Source organism: Solanum stenotomum, chromosome 3, assembly GCF_019186545.1.
Source record: "Solanum stenotomum isolate F172 chromosome 3, ASM1918654v1, whole genome shotgun sequence".
NCBI lineage: Eukaryota > Viridiplantae > Streptophyta > Magnoliopsida > Solanales > Solanaceae > Solanum > Solanum stenotomum.
This window is the reverse complement of record NC_064284.1, coordinates 18,251,837-18,272,212: the sequence shown is the minus strand read 5'-3', so window position 1 is coordinate 18,272,212 and position 20,376 is coordinate 18,251,837. Positions and strand designations below refer to the sequence as shown.

The 20,376-nt window shown below is 32.4% G+C and overlaps 2 protein-coding genes across 2 annotated transcripts in view; both read right to left on the bottom strand.

Annotated features, from left to right (window-relative positions):
* Positions 1-20,376, bottom strand: part of LOC125858309 (ABC transporter C family member 10-like) — a 32,927-nt gene that overhangs the window by 2,530 nt on the left and 10,021 nt on the right. The gene's annotated exons all lie outside the window — the stretch shown is intronic.
* LOC125858310 (uncharacterized) lies at positions 9,159-13,356 on the bottom strand. Its single transcript, XM_049538064.1, has 3 exons — positions 11,012-13,356; positions 10,700-10,891; positions 9,159-9,928 (listed from the first exon to the last, which is right to left on the bottom strand). Exons 1-3 carry the CDS (start codon positions 13,090-13,092, stop codon positions 9,373-9,375), a joined length of 2,829 nt encoding a protein of 942 aa, XP_049394021.1. The 5' UTR covers positions 13,093-13,356; the 3' UTR covers positions 9,159-9,372.

The following is a 20,376-nucleotide window of genomic DNA, read 5'->3' as shown; positions in this document are numbered from 1 at the left end:
TCTCGCCTCAACGAAGTAACCTCTGCAACCTTTTCTGAACCAGCGGTCTCCTTGTGTGCATCAACCAAGTCCTGAAACACTTTGGTCAAGGCCAATAACTGATGATATGGAGCTGCATGTGAAATTTCTCCTTCTGACAGCAACTGTGAATAAAAGTAGACATATGTAAGGCCATTTCTTGTGCATATAACCATTCAGCTTAAAAATTAACTGTGATTTTACAGAAAACATATCAGGAGTTCAACAGTTCACATCTCTTTTCTTCTTTAAAGAAAAGACAGACAGAAATCGTATCAGAAATAGATGTTACTAACCAGAACCATATCAAAAGCAGGAAGAAAATCAACTTGGTGCGTCACAAGAAAGACGGTTTTCCCTGAGAGAGCACCCATGACATATTCCTGCAAAAGACCAGTCCTGACCTGAGCTTCCAGATCAGAAGAAGTGATATGAAGCACAAAACTATCAACATTTTTCTTACATTGAATAAGCTACTAGCAGTATGTGCATCTACTGCACTGAATGGATCATCTAAGAGATATATATCAGCATTCTGATACAGTGCACGAGCAAGTTGAATGCGCTGCTTTTGACCACCACTAAGATTAACTCCTCTTTCACCTATTTCAGTGAGATCACCATAAGGTAGCAACTCAAGGTCTTTTAACAGTGAACATTTTTCCAAAGTTTGCTGGTATCTCTGGCTATCAAGTGGAGAACCAAACAAAATATTTTCTTGTATTGTCCCTGTCTGAATCCATGCTGACTGAGAGACATAGCCAATTTTTCCGTAAACTTGAACCTGAGGAACACAGAGAATCTATAGATCAGTTGAGAATATGTAATTATATTTTTAGAACTGCATTTAGTGAAGTAAATTTATGAATGTGCCTACAATAAAAACTTCAAGAACCAGCTTGTCATTTCCTACCTAGCAAGGAAAACAGTAAGTAACGAATACAACTTACAGTTCCTTGGATACTTGGAACCTCTCCAAGAATTGCTGCCATAAGTGTTGACTTTCCTGAGCCCACCTCCCCACATATAGCAATCTTCTGACCGGATCTAACCTCCAAATTAATATCTCTCAGTGTAGGTCGAGGTGGATTCTCTTCCCATGAGAGATTAGCTGATTTCAAAAGTATGGCGTGATCTGTAGATCCAAAGTTGTGCTTCTGCCTAACATTTGCATTTTCCAGTTCAGGGGCCTCAAGGAACTTGACAATTCTCGCAAAGGAAACCTTGGCTTTAATGACCACACCAATAAGGTCAGAAATGTCGCTTACAGGACTCTGAACCAGACGTAATGTTGCTACAAAGGTGAAAATGTTACTTGCATGCAGTGGAATACCTAGGAAATAACAAGCCCCAAATGTTGCAGCAGAGACCAAAACAGGTGATGACCCATAAAGGAAGGAATTATATCCGTTACTCAATTGAACAGCTGAACAACAATTTTCTTCTACTTGCCTCAAATTTTCTATGACCTTCTTAAAATGAGTTTCCCATGCATATAATTTCAGAACTTTCATATTTACAAGGGCCTCTGAGATAGCCTTGAGCCTATCATCTTGTACAACCATTAGCTTGGACTGGAATTTATGTTGTAACTTAGCTAGCGGAGCATTGCACAGGACCGTGATTATAATCACTACCAAGGATGCAATAGTTGCCAGTCCAACTGTACGGAGGAGAATGATTAGTGCAAAGCAGATCTGGATCATTGTAGTCCACGTCTGATGCAGCCAAAAAGGAAACTCTCCAACTCGATAAGCATCCACGGTTACATAGTTCATGATCTCACCACTGGAATGCATCAGCTTGGCAGCATTGGATAATCTCATTTGCTTCTTACAAATGGCTGCTGTAAGTATAGACCTCACTTTTAGGCCAATGAGTCTGCTCCTGAAGTACCATTGCCTTTGTGACAAGGATTCCAGGTTCTTTGATATAAACAGCAGAATGGCCAATAACAACCCCTCATTTTTAAAAGCTGCATCTCCTTCAGCAATCTTAATGAATGCATTAAGAAGAAGAGGACCGGCAGATAGAGTAGTTATTTTCAGCAGCGCAAAGAGTCCTGACACAATGAGCTCCTTCCAGTGACATAACACAATTGTCTTTAGGATGGACGGTTGGGAAGACGGATCAACTTGTTTCTGTTTGTTCAGAAGATCCAAAAACATTAAGTAACATGATTCAGCACGATCAGACTCACGCAATTTGGGAATTTCTTCATCCCCAAGAGCCTTTTGTTTTCCCTTCTTCATCAGTGGATTCATCCACCAAAATGACATTTTATTAAGAACCCCAGCCTTAGCAAAGGGAGTGACGAAGGTAACAGAATCACTTCTACTGATTCCACTGTCAGCGCCATTTAAGGGAGCATAAAGATCATTTCTATATCTCTCTTCATGCTGCAGCCCCTTGTAGGTGCATAACAACAATAAACATGCTCCTACAAAGGACAAAACGTCTAGAACTATCTTAATTGTCACCTCTTTATCAAGAATAGCCCCGATGAGTGACATACCAGCAAAAAATCCAGTAAAGACAAAAGCAAGAGTTGACAAGAGCCTTAAGGGAGTTCTTGTAACACGTTTTCCCCTAAGGCTTGCAGTTAAACTTACTGATAACCATGCAATTCCATGAAACAAGGTCATTAACCACCAATGCAGTGGTAATGCACTATGGGTCTTCTTCATTTGGTCTTCAAACACCCAAATGAACAAGGAAAGATACATTACTCCCAGGAAACCATTGAAAATAGCAGAAGTCAACTGCAAACGTGAGAACCTAGAAAAGCAAACAGGAATGTTGGTGTATTTTAAGGATGTTTTGGGAAGCAAAGTGAATAGGAAGGAAAACAAGAGTATAACATCAGAAAAAATGATCAACGCATGATTGATACATGATGAAGGTCGTGCCGCGGATATCCAATCAGTACTGCAAGGTTTCCCATTTACTTTCAAGCAATCTGATGCCCCACAAAATATATCCCATATGTCCTGCATCTCCTTCTCCAATTTCTAAGCCCTGAAATGAAATACCAGTCCAAAGCTTTTGTCTTCAATGACAATCCATGCAATGGGCAAAGTCAACTCCTAGTATCAAGAATGTATCAACAAGATCAGACTTGTGAAAATAAGAAAAAATCTTCATGCTAGACAGTGAAAGATCCAAAAATGCATGCATTTATCAAAAAGTGAAAGATCCAAAAATGCATGCATTTAACAAAAAGTGAAAGATAAAAAACTAGACTACCAGAGGTTGAAGACACCAAACAGGTTGAACCATAGTAGCAGAATGAAACTTAGAGCTAGGAATAAGACAGGTAAATAGGTAATCTTTCATCATTGGATTGGTTTTTTTATTTTTAAAATAACCCCATGACCAGCTCAAATCTATACATATCTTCTATGGTATTTTAAAAACAGCAAATACGAGTTAGTCTTTAGTAGTGACATAAATGGATTACAAGGTGGATAAGCCTAAGACTGGATCCAAGAAAAATGGGTCACAAGGTGAAATTGCTAGACTTATCAACTAAGCTTTAATGGTTTTTAGAAGGTTGAAACTTGCTTTAATAATCCTGTCTTTATTAAGAAATTGATAAAAGTATGGAGATGTGACATTGGGCACCTGCTAAACATCCACTACCTACTTAATTTATTGAGTTGAACAGATTAAGAACACATATTTTATGTAAAAACATGTTCACACGTGCTCTGTTTCCCCAAGTTCTTTATTTCCATTGCAAACAGAATTCACACTATCTTAATTAGCAATGTCTTTGTTACCTGTATCATTTTTTTTATTTAATCAGCCATGTGCATTAAAATAAAGAAAGTCAACTCTGTTTCCCCAATTCCTTTGCAAACAGAATTCACACTATCTTAATTAGCAATGTCTCTGTTACCTGTATCAATTTTTTTATTTAATCAGCCATGTGCATTAAAATAAGGATAAATTACTTATATACACATATATAATTTCCTTATTCTCTATTTTTCCCTACTTTTTAAAAATATTACATAAATTCCTTCTTTCTCCTAATTTTAAACACTACCGAATACATAAAAGTCACCAGCCAAACCCACATTCACCACTCCATTTTTCACTCCTATTTTCTCACCCTAAATTCACTCCAAATTATTAGCAGTTACAAAATTCATATCCAAATTTGATTTTCAAAAAGTTTAAACTAATCAAACATAAAAAAAAAATATTAAAAAATATTTTTCAAAAAATTTAAACTAACCAAAAATAAAATTGTAAAAGTGGAGTATTTCCTCTTTAATATAATCCTATTCGGCTAAATGGGTTTGTTGAAAATACTTCCTTAATTAACTTTAGGCTGATTTTTGATTAGTGGCATCAATTAACTTGTTTGTCATACCATTTTCTTAGGAATGCAAGGTGGATGCAGCTAAGCCTATAGCGCCAAAAATAGGTCACTAGTTTTTGCAATTATATGTGTAATAAATTATTTTTATTAGTACTCATAATAATGTTTGATCGTTACAGTAGTAATAACTCAATTATAGAAATAATAAATTTAAATAAAAAATTGCCGGATACATAATTAACTCCACAATTTTTTTTCCCCTTTTCAAGTCATAAATCTCTCCACAATTATCTTACATTAACTAGAATTTTAATGTATCTAGTTAATTTTGTTTCTTAATTAATGTATAATGACTTGTTTCAATACTACGATACATTACAATTAGTGTATCATGTTCAAATATTAGTTTTGATACTTGATACAAAACTTCTACCAAATGTATTATTTATCATTTATCTAGGTGTGGTTATGTATCTTCTACCTTATTCAAATTTAGAAGGATATGTATCCGTACACAGTACCAAATTATATGTGTGATACATAAACTTTGTGTTATGTATCACAAACCAAAAAAATATGCTATTTGGAACATTTATCCCTCCCTTATTTCACTCCACAAATCTCTCCTTATTTTTAGTCACAAAATTTTGATAGTTATTTTCTCATTTACGTTTGAAATTCAAAATCATACTCTTTTCTGTAGGTTAAGAATATTATTTAGACAAAAAAATTTTAAAAAGGATATTTATGAGTCTTTTACATATTTTTAAAATACTTCAAAATTTATAATAAAATAAAATAAGTGAACTTTAAATTTTCAACACTAAAACGTAAATTAGAAAAAAGAAGAAGTAATAGTATTAGTTATTAGCTGGTAATAATTAATATAATATTTATACATTTTTCATAAGTTGAGCTGGTTATGAACTCTAACAACTAATCATTCATTGAAACTGATTAGGATTCTTGTATTATAATTTAATCTTCGTGTTGTCTCATAATAATATTAGTTTCAATTTCACCGAAATTTCATACGGTCTAATATTTTCCTCTTTTTTCTGGTGTTTTTCATAATCAAATTTCTTTAATGGATTGTATTTGTTCATGTATCTAATTGATAACTTAATTCTTATTTATTGTGATGCATTTATAGATACACTTTATTTCAGCTTACATACATCCTTCTTTCACAACCTTATTGTATCAAATACATTATTATCAACTACAAAAGATATATTATTTAAGTTATACATATCTTTCAAGGTAAACAATACAATACTTATCAATTTACATAAGATACATAATAGTAATGTATCGTGCACTAAATTTTTAGATATGATACATAAATTCGAATTTATACTAAATGTATCAATTCATAGCAACTACCACACGGTAATGTATAGATCTCAAATCTAACATCTTATGGGCAACAATTACTTATTTAAGGTATCTAGCATAAATATAATAGTTATCAATTTTAACAAGATACATAAATAGTAATGTATCATGCACTAATTTTTTATACGTAAATTTGAATTTATACTAAATGTATCAATTACATAGCAACTACCACACAGTAATGTATCATCTTAAATCTAACATCTTATGGGCAACAATTATTTATTTAATGTATCTAGTATAAATACAATACGTGTCAATTTAAACAAGATACATAAATAGTAAAATGCTACGTAGCAAAGATATTCATGATGTATCTTCTCAATTTTTTTGACAATTTGAATCAAAATTGAAAGGATCTTCAATAAACTAGGAGAAGAATTTTGAATCTCAAAATTTTCAATCAAAATTAAAAGGATCTTCGTTGAACTTAGAGAAGAAAGAATCTTGAATCTCAAAATTTTTGATAAAATCAAAATTGAAAGGATCTTTGATGAACTTGAAGATTCAAAAGGATATCGTTTGTCCAACAACAATTCCATCATTTTTTTATCCTTCATAACTCACCTTGCTTACCCAAAATTTCCACAAAAAAATTTGAATCAAATCTGAAAGGTTTCTTCGTTGAACGGGGAAAGCAATTTGAAATTTTGAATTTCTTCGATCTATTAGGATTTTTTTGAAGCAAAAGAGAAACTTGATGTTCTTACCAATTCCATCGAACAAATCAAAGACGGACTAGAGAAATGGAAGGTTGAGTGGGAGGAAAAGGAGTTTCATCTGATGTGTTGCATATATAAAACTGAAGAAGAAATTCATTAATGGAAAAAGAAATCAACATGTTATTAAATCTGCTCAAAGATAGCGAGGATCAAGCAAATAAAAGCGTAATTTATTGGATTTAATTAATTTTCAGATTTTATTCCTTTTTTAGCTTAACAGAAAGATTTTTCTTGTATTAGAATTAACGTATCCGGATGGTGAATTAATGTATCCGGAAGGTACAAATTTTAAGAAATTATTGTAATTAGAAAAAAAATAGGGATAGGATGTAATTTACTCTGGGATTCACGTAAGTTATACTTAAAATAAAGAAAGTCAACAAGTTAAGCCTCCTCTTTAGTATATTAGTGGTCATTAATATATCTTAGTAAGTAAACTGAGAACCCTACTAGTGAAAAAAACTGAGAACCCTACTAGTAAAAACTGAACATGTTGCATGCTGATTAGCAATAAGAAATGAAACTGAAGACAACAATTTTAATTTCTCACCGGAGCAATAAGCTTTAATTTTGTTCGCTGATAAAAGTTACAGCTCCTGAAGGAAGCGGAGATCTTCAATGGACTCTATTCTTGGAAAGAGGCCTCTCGCGCGATGATATCACATTTTAGGACTTAACACTTAATTCTACAAATAAAAGTAAAAGTAACATTTTCAAGAGTTGATGATTGATTGTTAACTACTACTAATTATGCACTAACTGAAAGTAACTAATTGTGAACGACTTTAATATGCTGTTTCAAATAAGTTAAAAGAGATTCCAGGGCTGCAGCATATACTGAATATCATGTATCATATTATTGGCTTAGAATTAATTTTAGTTGTCAAGTTACTGGTTTATAGGGTTAATTGTATGAGTCGAGCTACACACCTCTAGTCGCCTACTCCAATTAGCTATCTAATTACATCGTTGAGCGGGGATAAATAGACTAACTGACGAGCATTTATATTTCATCCTATTTCGTAACCAAGCAAGTTGTTCGTCCGGGAGTCACTCCTAAACACAAATCACCTCAATCTAATGGGTCAATCGAGCTCTCTATATTCTCTGGTCTATCTAATCTCTCTTCTCTCGATTTTAAGATTAGACAATAAATTTATCTTATGGTGCGCAAGCATAAAATACTGAAACAAGAATATAGAAATAACTTATAATGACAACCAAGATTTAATTCAACAAGCCTTTAATAATCAACAATTCATTCGTAGCTACAGCCCCAAAATTAGGGCGTTTAGCCATTCATGCTATTAGAAAATAAGAAAATACAATAGTTCATGCAATTTCCGGAAAATAGAAGAGTTAAAGGATAAAAGCTTATTACAAACTTGACTTCTTGCTCTTGCACACTTAAATCAAAAGTCGAACCCCCATTATGGAGCCCTAAGGATCTATTTATAATATTAGGAAAAGTTGGGAACAAATCCTACTCAAATTAGGAATCCTATTTAATGTTTAAAACTTGGAAAAGTCAGCAAAAGAGGGACGTGTCGCGCCTCCTATCGCCCCACGAACATGCTCCGGTTGTATCAGTGTTGGCGCGCCGCGCCTGAGAAGGGCCTCTGAATGTTGAGCCTTGACGCGTCGCGCCTCTCAATGCACCTGAGAAGGGCCTCTGAATGTTGGGCCTTGGCGCGTCGCACCTGACCCTGGGGCTTTCATCCTTAGCCGCTTTTCATGCTCTTTTTCATCTCTTTTCTTCAAGTTGACTCCAATTCCCTTGAGAGTTCCTGAAACAACTAATCATGTGTGTAAGTGCATAATCATCACAAGTTACACTAAGAATTAATCTAATGACTAGAGATCATTCTTCAATCTAATCGATTCATGGGCACATATTGACAACTTAGGCATATAAATATGCCTAAGATCAGTATGCATGCCTTGTTTATGCGTACAGCACGCCCTTTCAAATCAACCACAATGTTCTATTAAACACCCTCATTTCCCATCCATAACCACTATACAATTCCTAATAAATAGGTCAGAATCGAGACCCTTCTTGCCAACAGCATCATCAATATACCACCTCAAATTATGGAAGCCAAAACAAGCTTTAAGAACAAAGGGAAATGTATAGTGATCAGGGCTAACATGTCGTTTACACTTACCTAGATAAACAAAATTCGCATCTTGATAGAACTTGTTATTCACATAGCTCCTGATCATGACATTCACATTCCTGTCATGTATTTTGTCGAACAGCTGGTAGTAACCATTGCTTGGCCACAAGCAGCATCGATTTGATGGAAAGAGATGTGTTGCAGATAGGCCCGGATTGAAAATGATCTTGGAATGAAGTTTCTTCAGTGTTTCAATATTTAGGTGTCCGTTCGTCTAATATACGACTGGAATGTAAGAGTAGCTCAGCTAGGGCTTTGCCACTGTTTGAACATATAAATCAGAAGTGGAACTTTGGCGGCAAAGAAGTAGAGGACTTGCAATGGATGTCATGAAACAGCAGCTTACAAGTATTTGAAGATTGTTCAAATAACTTATCCACTGAAGTGCATGCATCCTACATAGAATTGCATTCCTGTTTAGAGTGGACAACAATGGAAAAGGGGGAAATAGTAAACAATAAAAGGAAAACAGTGATATTGCTAACTGTTGTATTTAGATGAGTAATGACAACCAGCCCTGGTCAATCCCTACATTAATTGGGGAAACCATTTTCTGTTATTAACATTTACCTGCAGTGCAGGAAAAGTTTTCTATATCTAAAAAGTAACTCAATAAAGTAAAATAGCATGCTTTGCTCTTCATTCTAATTAGAGATTTCATGCTTCAATTGCTACAACAGTATTCTTTCAGTGAGTATCATAGCTATACTGGTGCAACTTGTCATCACCAATCCTGAAAGAGAGCCTTGGAAACAGAAGTAGAGCTCCGTTCTAGCTTTTCATCATCATTGCCATCACTTTGAGAGGATGACCATTTCTTTCCACTCATTGGTGTTTCATAGACTACGTTGTGTCTAACTTTTTTCCGCTCTTTTCTTTTCAGTTCCTTCTGATCTTCACACTTTATTTTAACAGCCTTAAGCTGCTTTGGGGCCCAAACTCTTTGCAGATCTGGCATCCTCGTGAAAGATCCAAATCGTCGAGCCTTCTCTCTCCGATCACGAGCTTCACTTAACTTGCGGGCATGTTCCTCTCCTGTTATCGCTTGGGAGCTCCCATCAATGTTTTCTGGTGGTTGGCAAAACTCATCCTCTGCTGAGACTGATAATCGCATGTTGTTGGCTTCAGCCATTTCATACCTCTCTTGCTTCTCCCTCCAGGACTGATTACTGTCCTCACTATTGAACAGAAGAGCCTGCTTTTCATCTTCAACACCAAATGGAAGTAGATCCATTTCTGTGTAAATTCTATTGACAATATCTTCGATAATGCTATGGTACCTGAATCATGTTGGATTTCCAGATTAGATCCCAGATAACAGTACTGTGGTAGAGCATGAATTTTCTCATCTATGAAGAGCAAACCAGAGCCAATTCTAATTAAAAGAACAGAGTGATTGCTTTCAACTCTGATGACACAGAGAATGAAACCTGTATGATTGTAATTCATTAATAGAAGTAATGAAGGTAATGGAGTTCTCTGAGAAGTTCAACGTAACAGAACTTAGCTTTATAGTAAATGAAATGATTGTCTGGTAGAAAATTGACAATTATATGGTCTCAAAACCATACATGCCAAAAATTCCTAAGCCGGTGTATGAAGTTTCTTTCAGAACCAAAGTTTTAAAAGAAGAAAAATGTCATGAAACAGAACACTAATGAAGTGGATTCTATGATGATGAAATCAAAATAATCCTTGATGGTCTATAGAAATATGGTAGGTCTAATCTTAGATAATTATCCTATTCTTGTCTATGTCACTAAGAACATAATTAGTGTATCAAAACAAGGAAAGAAGATGAGGAAACTTGTGCAAGGAGGATACGCTAGAGGCAGCAATATATAGCAAAGTAGGAAGGATAAAACATGGAAAAGAAATAATTGTGGTTGGTGAAATAGAAGGATTAGAAGGACAGAATAACTATTTCTCATGCTGAATACTAGCCAGGACAAATACCAAAAAGGGATTAAAAACTAGCTGTAAGGCATGAATCAGATCATCATAGGTATAGGGGAAGAATGAGCTCTATAGTTTCAAAGCAAAATATTTACCTTAATCGAATAGTGCGTTCAACATAATCATATAGGCTAAGATCACCATGAATCCCTCCTTCAACAAGATATTGAATAATCTCTAGAAAGGAGCAGATCTCTTTAACCAGCTTCTGCTTGGAGGACTCTTTAATACTCTCAGATAAGGTTGATCCAAGGATTTCCATCCGAAGCAATATCTGCATTTCAAATCTTGTGAAAGTTAAGGAAAAATGCACTGCAAGTACAATATCAATTCATTTACTTCATAAAGCTGAATTCAATATGTAATAATTTACAAACAAAAGCAGGATGAAATTAATGGAAGGATACTCTCGAACAGTATGTTCTGAGGTTGAACTGAAATCAAATACTTCAGAGGGATCATCGTGCTTCAGCTTCTCTTTCATTTCTTTGGGCTTTCTTAATAGGATCTTCATAAGTTCAGGTAGGATAGTCTTGCAACATGAATCATTCGTTTTTGGAATTTGGGATTCACCTCCTATATTGTCATCTATCTCATACTTTTGGGATAATGCCTGTATCAATGACTTCACTAGTCGTGCTGCTAAAGTGTGCAAGTCTCTTCCAGATTGTAGACCATGCTGGATTTTCCTTGGTAGATTATTGAAGAAGGCTTCTGCAGTTTCTGAGCATACAAGATGTGCATCTCCCTCCAGCATGAGGGTTGATTCTGAGGGAAACTGTGTAGAGGATGGCTGTTGTGGCTGTCTTTTATGTGAATCTGCAGCCGTTAGCAAGCAGATGCTGGACTTTTTAATTTGTTTCATCCAGCACTTCAAGAACTTCAGCTTCTTTGATTTCTCAACTTTTCTGGCAAAACAAATATCTACCAGCTCAAAATTATTACACTCAAATGCTGCCTTGAGGAATGAACTCCAAGTCAGATTCTTCGTTGAACACTTCTTGTCCTTTTTTCTTTTCCCATTCCCTAGTGAGACATTGATTTCATTAGAGCTGCCACAGGTCATGTCATTCATCTGCTTTAAAATTGAGCCGTAATTATGACCACCTTCTATTCTTGAAAGAAGAGCCAATTGCGCTGTCAAAGGCCTGAGAACACCCGTGATTGTACTTCCATTGCTATTTGATACAGTTACTGAAACACAATAGCTTTCTTCATATAAGAAACTGAGAAGAATTTTCCACAGGACTGTGGAATTTCCTTGGGAATGCTGACCCTTTACTCCAGATAGTACATCAAGGACTCCATCAACACATGTATCATTACGATAGTTAGTTTTGCATCTGGCAGACTGCTGCACTAGAATATAACTAGATGAGCATCCTTCAATCTTTTCTCCTACATTGCACTTCTGCACAGCCTTGAGATGCATATTAAACGAGCTTTCACCAAGACAAGACCAAAATGTTTCTTCTCGATCACACCCTTCATTTCGCTTGTCTCCAAGTCCTAGTGTATTCAGAATATCTTCAGATCTAAGCTTAGGCAACGTTGTGAGATTGAGCAATTCAAGATCACATAACTTGCATTCCAAAGGCTTTCCATTGACATCAAGGATCTCAAGATTGAGTTGCGCAGAACCTCTGTCAAATGAATTGCTTTTCAGAAAATCAAAAGGCATCCCAATTTCAGGATATATCAAGCCAAACGGAATCAGAGCAGAACCTAAAACAATGGAATCAGTTGAACTATTCCCCCAGCCAAAATGCTTAATTCCATTCTCCAACATGGATGACCATTCACCTTCATCAACAAATTCAACCTTACCTCCATCCTTTTTTTCATCTCTCACGTCGATCCAACTAAAATGAATATTTCTATTATCAAAAGCGTTCCTCACAGGACCAAAAATCTCACTGAATTTGAACTTAAAACCTTCAAAATCCTTTAAAATCTCAGAATTCACATCCGCATGTACATACTCAGCTAGATCAATCAATGATCTGGAAATAGGCGAAAATAAAACAATCAAATTCTGAGATGCCTTTGGAATCTCACCAGTCATCTTACCTGAAGTACTCTCAATTTCAGACTCCCAGACATAATCATGTACTAGCTGAAGTAAATAACATGCAGTGTGACAAGCCTTAGAACAATTCACTTCCAATTCAACTGGCAGCGAAAAGGAACTTAGGATTTCGGTAATTGATTCTAGGGTTTGAGACTGGTGGTTGAAACCGGGGGAGAGGTTCGGAAAGAGGCCGTGTATGGCGGAGGAGGAGCGGAGAGGGGAAAGCGAAGAAAAGAAAAAATTGAAAGCAAAAAGCGAGTTGCAGAGAGATGGGAAATTGAGGAGGCGCGTGGAGGTAGCGAGAATGGAGTTGAGGTAGTGTGCAGGGTTTGTAAGAATGAGAAGTGGATTTAGATCTATGAGGAGCACAATCCTTTGAGTTCTCGAGTAGTCTATAGGTTCCGCCATAGTTTGCATATGCGAGCAGAGCACTAACCTGCGCCGTGTGTGCGTGTGACTGGTTGCGACACTTCTAATTATCTGGTGGATTTAATACATGCCGGAAAGTTGTTCTGACTCCACCGCCGGTGCCACTCCGTCGGATCTTTGATTGCAGAGAGAGTAGTCCAGCATGCGCCGTCGGATCTTTGATTGCAGAGAGAAGTAGTCCAACATGCGCGGTAAGTGATTGAGTGAAGTTTAGGAATTTGGTAGAGACTGTTGTGGCGGGAAACGGAAGCAGCGGGAAATGATTTGGATTTCAAAATGAAAAGGAAAAAGATGATTGCTAAAATGAGCCGGAAGAATCTCAAGCACGTGATGGGTGATGATACACATGTGATACGACGGCAACGCCAACTCTAATGAGTAATTCTATCCGTTAAAACTGGATATGGATAATGATTGAATAGTTAAAGTCGAATTTATTTATTTAGTGTTCAACTAAATTATGAGGGTGGTTCGCTAGCGGTTTGAAAATAAGTTATTTATATCTATTAAAGGAAACGATTTAAATCTATATATATAATAAAGAAGAAACATAAATAAGGTGGTGGGACACTTTTCTATGGCCTCTATTTGTATTAGTCTTTTTTCTCATTTTTTTGATATTTTTTCTTATTTAAATTAATTTTTGTATTATAAAATCAAATTACATAATTTATTAAGAATAAATATTTTATTAGTGGAGTAACATTTACAACAAAGACTCTTCACATTCTTTTTTTCTTTGTTAGCCTCATTTTTAATCATAAAATGATACTAATATATTTTAATATTTGAAGTGTTCTTCTCTTTATTATTTAATTTATTTGCAAGGAGTAATTACCCATGACCTACACCTCTTTAATTTTTATTTTTAATAATATTCAAGACTCTCATAATTTTCATGTCCATAACCTCCAAAAATTAATTTGTAAGTTTATGATATCTTATGGTAGTCCTATATTTTGCCTATATAAACTCATATTTAGTTTCATGGAGATTCACATTCAAGATTATCCTTTTCCTTCTTCATCATATTAGTTTGTGAATTAACTAAAATGTAACAAAAAAAAGTACATAAATATGAGATATATTTCATTTCCAAGTCTTTCTTTTCATTTTCTACACTTTGCCTATCTAAATTCATATTTAATTTCATGAAAATTCACATTCAAGAATATATTTACTCTTCTTTATCATATTAGTTTGTGAATTAACTAACATGTAATGAAAAATAAGTACATGAAAGGTAAGCAATATTTCATTCTCAAATCTCTTTTTATTTTTATGTATTTGGATATGCATTCTTAATATTTTATTTATGTATGTATTATTATTCTCCAAGCAAGTATGATTTTAAAAAAAACTTTGTAATAATGAACAATGTTGTAATTAATTTGTTGAATATAATATAGTTTGATTACAATATGTGTGAGATTTCAAGAGATGATTATTATTTGTTGTTAGTACAATTGAAAAAATCATTTACAGATATATTACATATAAAAATCTTTCTTATGGTATAATCACTTTCAATTGGTATGATATTTTATTTATTCATAATTATGTTTTTTTTTATTCAATTGGTAGCATATAATGAAGAGGTTGACATATGGAGTACAAAATATGATGGCGGATCTACTTACAAAGGAAGATAGTATAAGAAAAGCAATTTTTGGAAGCATAATTAGGGATTATCTTTTGCTAGAAATTTTGTTGTTACTTTGACTTGTATTGGTAAGGTAGCTACTTTTGCTAGAATTTTTTAAACTTTAGTTTGTATAAGTAAATTAACTACATGTATTGGCAATGGTACTCATTTAGTTCTTTACTATTCTATTTTTTTATTTATTATGAAGCACAATTAATATAACTATCTCATTTAACAAATAAATAAATTACGATGATAGTGAGCTTCATTTTTATTATGCTTGCAAGAAAATAACTAAAATGAAAATATTAAATTCTATGATGTCTTTTTTTTTGTATGTAACAATCTGTTTTCGTCACTATTCTTTTTTGTTTGAAATGTATTTATATTTTTTATGCAGTCACCAATCATTATTTTTTTTGTTCATTATTGTATTTCTATCCCTTATTTTCACATATATTTATTTTTACAAATAAAATTAATGCATGATTATTAATGCAATTAATGTCTAATAAAATTCACAACTCATGTCTCTTCATTTTACTTGTAACTTCTACTCTTAAATATTGTTATAACTTTTTCATGTTTTTTTTCATAATTTTTATTAATATTTTAATTAATGTTTAAAAATTTTAAAAATTAATAATAAAGACTCAATGAAGAACTTCAAAAGTTTTTTTTACGAAATCAAAATTTGTATAGAAGATCGTAAAAAATATGTATACAATATATTGTTATTTCAAAATATGATCTCTATCTCATTTACTTCACCATTGTAAATCATTTATTCTACTATATACATATGAATAGTTTGCACTTAAAAAATGTAAAAAAAAATCAATTTTATATATTTTAAAAAGATGAAAAAATGTATCATATCGCATATGAAGAGAATATCAATATTATTTATATGTCTGATACTATTATGAATATAAATATTTCTTATAGGCGTGCGAAGTGCGGACAATTTCCCTAGTATATTATTAAATAAGGAAAGATTCATTTAAGTTTGGCTTACTTATACAATTGGTGTTTAAGAAAAAATTCATTGATGTCATTATTTGTAAGTTCAGATTTTACAAAATCATATCAACAAGACCTCAAACAATTTTTAACACTTTTTAACTGGATCTTGAATCAAATGTACTCTTATTGCTTCGTCTTCTTCAAGAACATATAAAGAACATTAAGAACTCCCAAATTTTCAACTTCTTCAACTCGACACGAAATCATCTTAAATTTCAAGAGTAGGTTTTCTCCGAGCTAGATAACAAAATTAAATATTTTTAGAGCTCGAATTAAACCTAACTAAACAAGACTCATTTGAAAATTTTTCAAAGTTTCAAAACTTCAATATAATTTCTCCGCAACTCCAAATCATTTGAAATTTTGAACATAAATTCAAAAAACACTATGAAACAAAGATCTAGAGTCAAAAACAACAATAAAAACGCGCATCAAAGAAGATTTTTGAAACTTTGGAACTGATTTCTATTATGTTTTTTTGATTTTTTTTTAATAGGGGTGAATTTTTTAACTCCACAAATGATTTTATAATTTTGGTATTTTTAGAAAAAGATTAATGATGTGGCCAAAATTTGAGGGTATTTCGTGAATAATTGAAGAAATTAGAAATTTAGGAGTTCTTCATGTTTTTCATGTGTTCTTGAAGATGAAGAAACAAAAAGGAGTACATTTGATCAACCCTCAATTAAAAAGTGTTAAAAGTTGTTTGGGGCCTCGTTGTGCTAAAAAATAATTTTGTAAAATCAGAGTTAAAAAATAACGATATGAATGAGCCTTTTTTCTTAAATAGCAATTGAATAAATCAATCAATCTTACAATTAACATAAATGATCATTTTCTCAAAATTTAATGTCATATTTAAGTCTTTTCCCTTTATTAAATGGCGAAATGGTTTGATTGATCTTGTACTTATATGAGTTTGTACTTTGTACTATAGACATTTTTACTTTATCACAACTAAATCCCAATTTATTGAAATTTAGTATTTTAAATCATTTTATCATATAATTAGTGGTGTGTGTAATATAATCTTCACACGTCAAATTAAACGTCATTAACTACAACATAAGAAAATAAAATGATAAAATTAAATTTACCCACCCACCCCACTGTTAGGGTTTTGCCCTGATTTTCTTACCATAATTTAAGATTTATTTTTCCTTAAAGAAAAAACAAAACATTACCATAAATATTTTTACTTTTCTTGAAAGGAAAATATAATATTATTTTATATTTGGTTTATTCTCTCCTTTTATGACTCTTTTTTTAGTAAGAAAAGGTTTTAGGACTCTATAAATATAAGTTTGTTTCTTCTAACACAAAAACAATACCATCCACAATGTAGTCGTTTAAGAGTCTTGTTTAAGGGGAGATTTTCTCCTAAACATATTTATGTTTTTCAATATTAGTTTTATAATATGTAGGTCGCTTGACCAAACTATAATAATATTATATCTTTAGTATGTTTTTATTTGTCATCTGATTTGTCAACCATATGATTTGCAAATTATAAGCTTCCGCATGACGCCCTAATCACCCCTTTAGAACCCAACACCCACCCCCATTTCCCATTTTCTCTCTCTGTATATTTTTCCCAGATTTCTCTTCTTTTTTTTTTTTCTTCTCTTTAATTTTGGACCAATTTTAATTTTTTAACTTTTTATAATTCGTTCATCCAGGAATAAGAATTTGTGTTCTTAAAATAGAATCAATGAAATTTGAAAAGATATTGAAACATGTTTAAAAAGTGTTAGATGGGGTAGTGGATATATGTTTTTGTCATATGAAGATTTGCAGAATTTGGTACAGTTGATATCATTAGACTCCAATGATATTGTGAAGGTCATAAAAGGCGAGGTACTTATAGTTAGACGGGCAAGTGTGGTCTAATAGTTAGACAGGAAGGATATTTTTGAGTCGAAATATAATTTAAAGGTGTATTTAAGCTATTTCAAATAGTTTAAGGATAGTTTTGACCATTTTCCGTATTCGTCTATGTGGAGGTGGGGTCTGTTTGACGTGCATGTGACATCCATGTGGCATTTAACACACACATGGATACTTCCGTTAATTAGAACGGTAGGTGTGACCCAATAGTTTGACGAGAAGGGTATTTTTTAGCCGAAATATAGTTTAAAGTTATATTTAAGCTATTTCAGATAGTTTAAGGATAATTTTGACCCTTTTCCGTATTTTTCATGCCATATGTGTTATTATCTTTCTTAACAAAAAACATCTTCTAAGTATTTAAAACTTAACCACTTTCATTATTTTGATAAAATTTTTGTCATAATGAATTTTACACAAAAGCACGTGTAGGTCACACTGCTCTGAGCAAAAGTAAAAGTCTCAGGTCACCACCATTTCTTGTAGATTCAATGAAAAAAATATATATTTCAACTGGTAATTTTTAATATCAAATCAAATGAAAAATAAATAAAAAGTTGCTAATAAAAGGATCTGCATAATGTCAAGTGTTGTTGCCAAAAAGTATTCACAATAATATTTTGGATGTATCACAGAATGAAGAGATTTTTTTAATCTTTGGTGATTTAGGGAGTTTTGCTGAGAGTAATATGAATTACACATATTTTGTATGAATTCTGTTAATTTTTTTTGTCAAATTTTAACAAAAGGATGGAAGTTGTTAAGTTTAAAATACTCGAAGGATGTTTTTTGTTAAGAAAAATAATTTAAGGATGTAATTTAAGTTAGTTGTATAGTTTAAGGATGTTTTTGGCCAAAAACTCTTATTTTTAATACATCAAATCAAACAATGTATAAAAATAATTCATGAATAATTAATGCAACCATAACTAATTCATGCATTATTACTAATACATTATATTAAGCATTATTTTTATACACTCTACCAAACGACCCAACTTCAATTGGCAAAAAATTAAGTAAAAGAACTCAGAATATAAACTCATATAAGTACACGGGTCTATCAAATCATTTCGACTTATTAAATAAATATAATATCTGATCTACAATAAAATTTTACATAATTAATATATGCATAAATTATGAAGAAATCTATTTGTTATTTTATATAAAATAGAAAATAAAACAACAATATATAACTAACTAATGTCCACATAAAATAATATTTTTTTTCGTAACTAATCTATGTATTATTAATATCCACATAACTTTAATCAACTATGCTTAGTTTATTAGGGTCTGTTTGGCCATGCAATATGGTATCATAATATGAAATCATGATATGGTATCATGATATGGAATCATGAGATGAAATTAATGTTTTGTTTGGACATGTGATATGGAATTTTTGTGTTGTATATTTTCTCATAAACATAAAAATCGTATAAGTTGTAAAACTATTAAAATAACCCCAATTGTTTATTCAATCTTATCAAATAAACAAAAAATTATAAAATCGCATAATAAATTATTACAAAACTATTTGTTCTCCAATTAAGTAATTGTTTCATCTAACTTTAATTTAATAAAAAAAAAATTGAACATAAATTGTAGTGTACTAGTCTTTAATATAATCCTCCCACATAGTACGTACAATTTCCTCACGTTGAACTTGCATTTCCCGATCATGCGACCGAGAAGACGAACCAACATTGTTACTTTGAGCCATTTGTTGGTCAATATCACCCACAATTATATTTTCATGCTCATAGACCATAAATATTTCATCAGTACTTTGGTATTCTCGCAAATAATTATGTAACAATGCACAAGATATGACAATTTTCACTTGTGTATCAATATCATAATGGTTCATGGCTTGTTTCAGTATTCTAAATCTATTTTTCCAAGCTCCAAAAGTCCGTTCAATCACATTGCGCAGAGATGAATGCCTATAATTAAACAGTTCTTTGGCATTTTGAGGTTCTCTTTCACTTCCTCGGTAATTTTGCAAATGATAGTGTGGTCATTTGTATGGAGCTAAAAATTCCTTTGTGTTTCGAAAGCCAGCATCAACAACATAATATTTATCTACCAACAAACATTTTATAAAAAATTACTAAAAGCATATGTGACGTAAATGAGATAGCTTTGTGTCAGTAAATAATATTTATTCTAAGGATGTAATTTAAAGTTACCATGTGGCGGAAATGAATATTATGACGTTGGTTTAACTACTATTGTTCAAGATTTTATGGTTGAGTATAAATAATTATGCATTTAAGCCTATCCAACTTAACTTTCATATCAATTTATTAGAGTAAATGTAAAGAAGACCCTTCACTCCATGTTCAAATAGATATAACTATAGTTGTAATAAATACAAAACGGTAGAAGTAATAATTAAGTGTTGGAGCAAAGGAACAGAACAAATTTATTACTCAACAATCGATTGGTATAAGTTAAAGTAACTATATGTTGGTGAGAATAATAAATTTTATGTCGGTGATAATAATAAATTTTAAAAAATAATGATGTGATTATAAATTTATAAACTCATGGATCAATTTTTGCATTAAAATATCTCAAATAATAATATGGAATTCCCATATAATTCCATATCATGGTTTTTGGAGAATATGGAATCACATCTCATGATATGAAATGAACATAAAATTGCATGTCCAAACGCCGATTCCATCTCACGATGGCCA

Bases quoted from the DNA above. Each gene is read 5' to 3' on its own strand.
- LOC125858310 (XM_049538064.1), bottom strand. From the start codon at position 13,092: ATGCAAACTATGGCGGAACCTATAGACTACTCGAGAACTCAAAGGATT. The intron at 10,892-11,011 runs GTATCCTTCCAT...AACTTTCACAAG, and splicing joins TCAGAACATACTGTTCGAGA to ATTTGAAATGCAGATATTGC. The intron at 9,929-10,699 runs GTAAATATTTTG...AACATGATTCAG, and splicing joins GAACGCACTATTCGATTAAG to GTACCATAGCATTATCGAAG.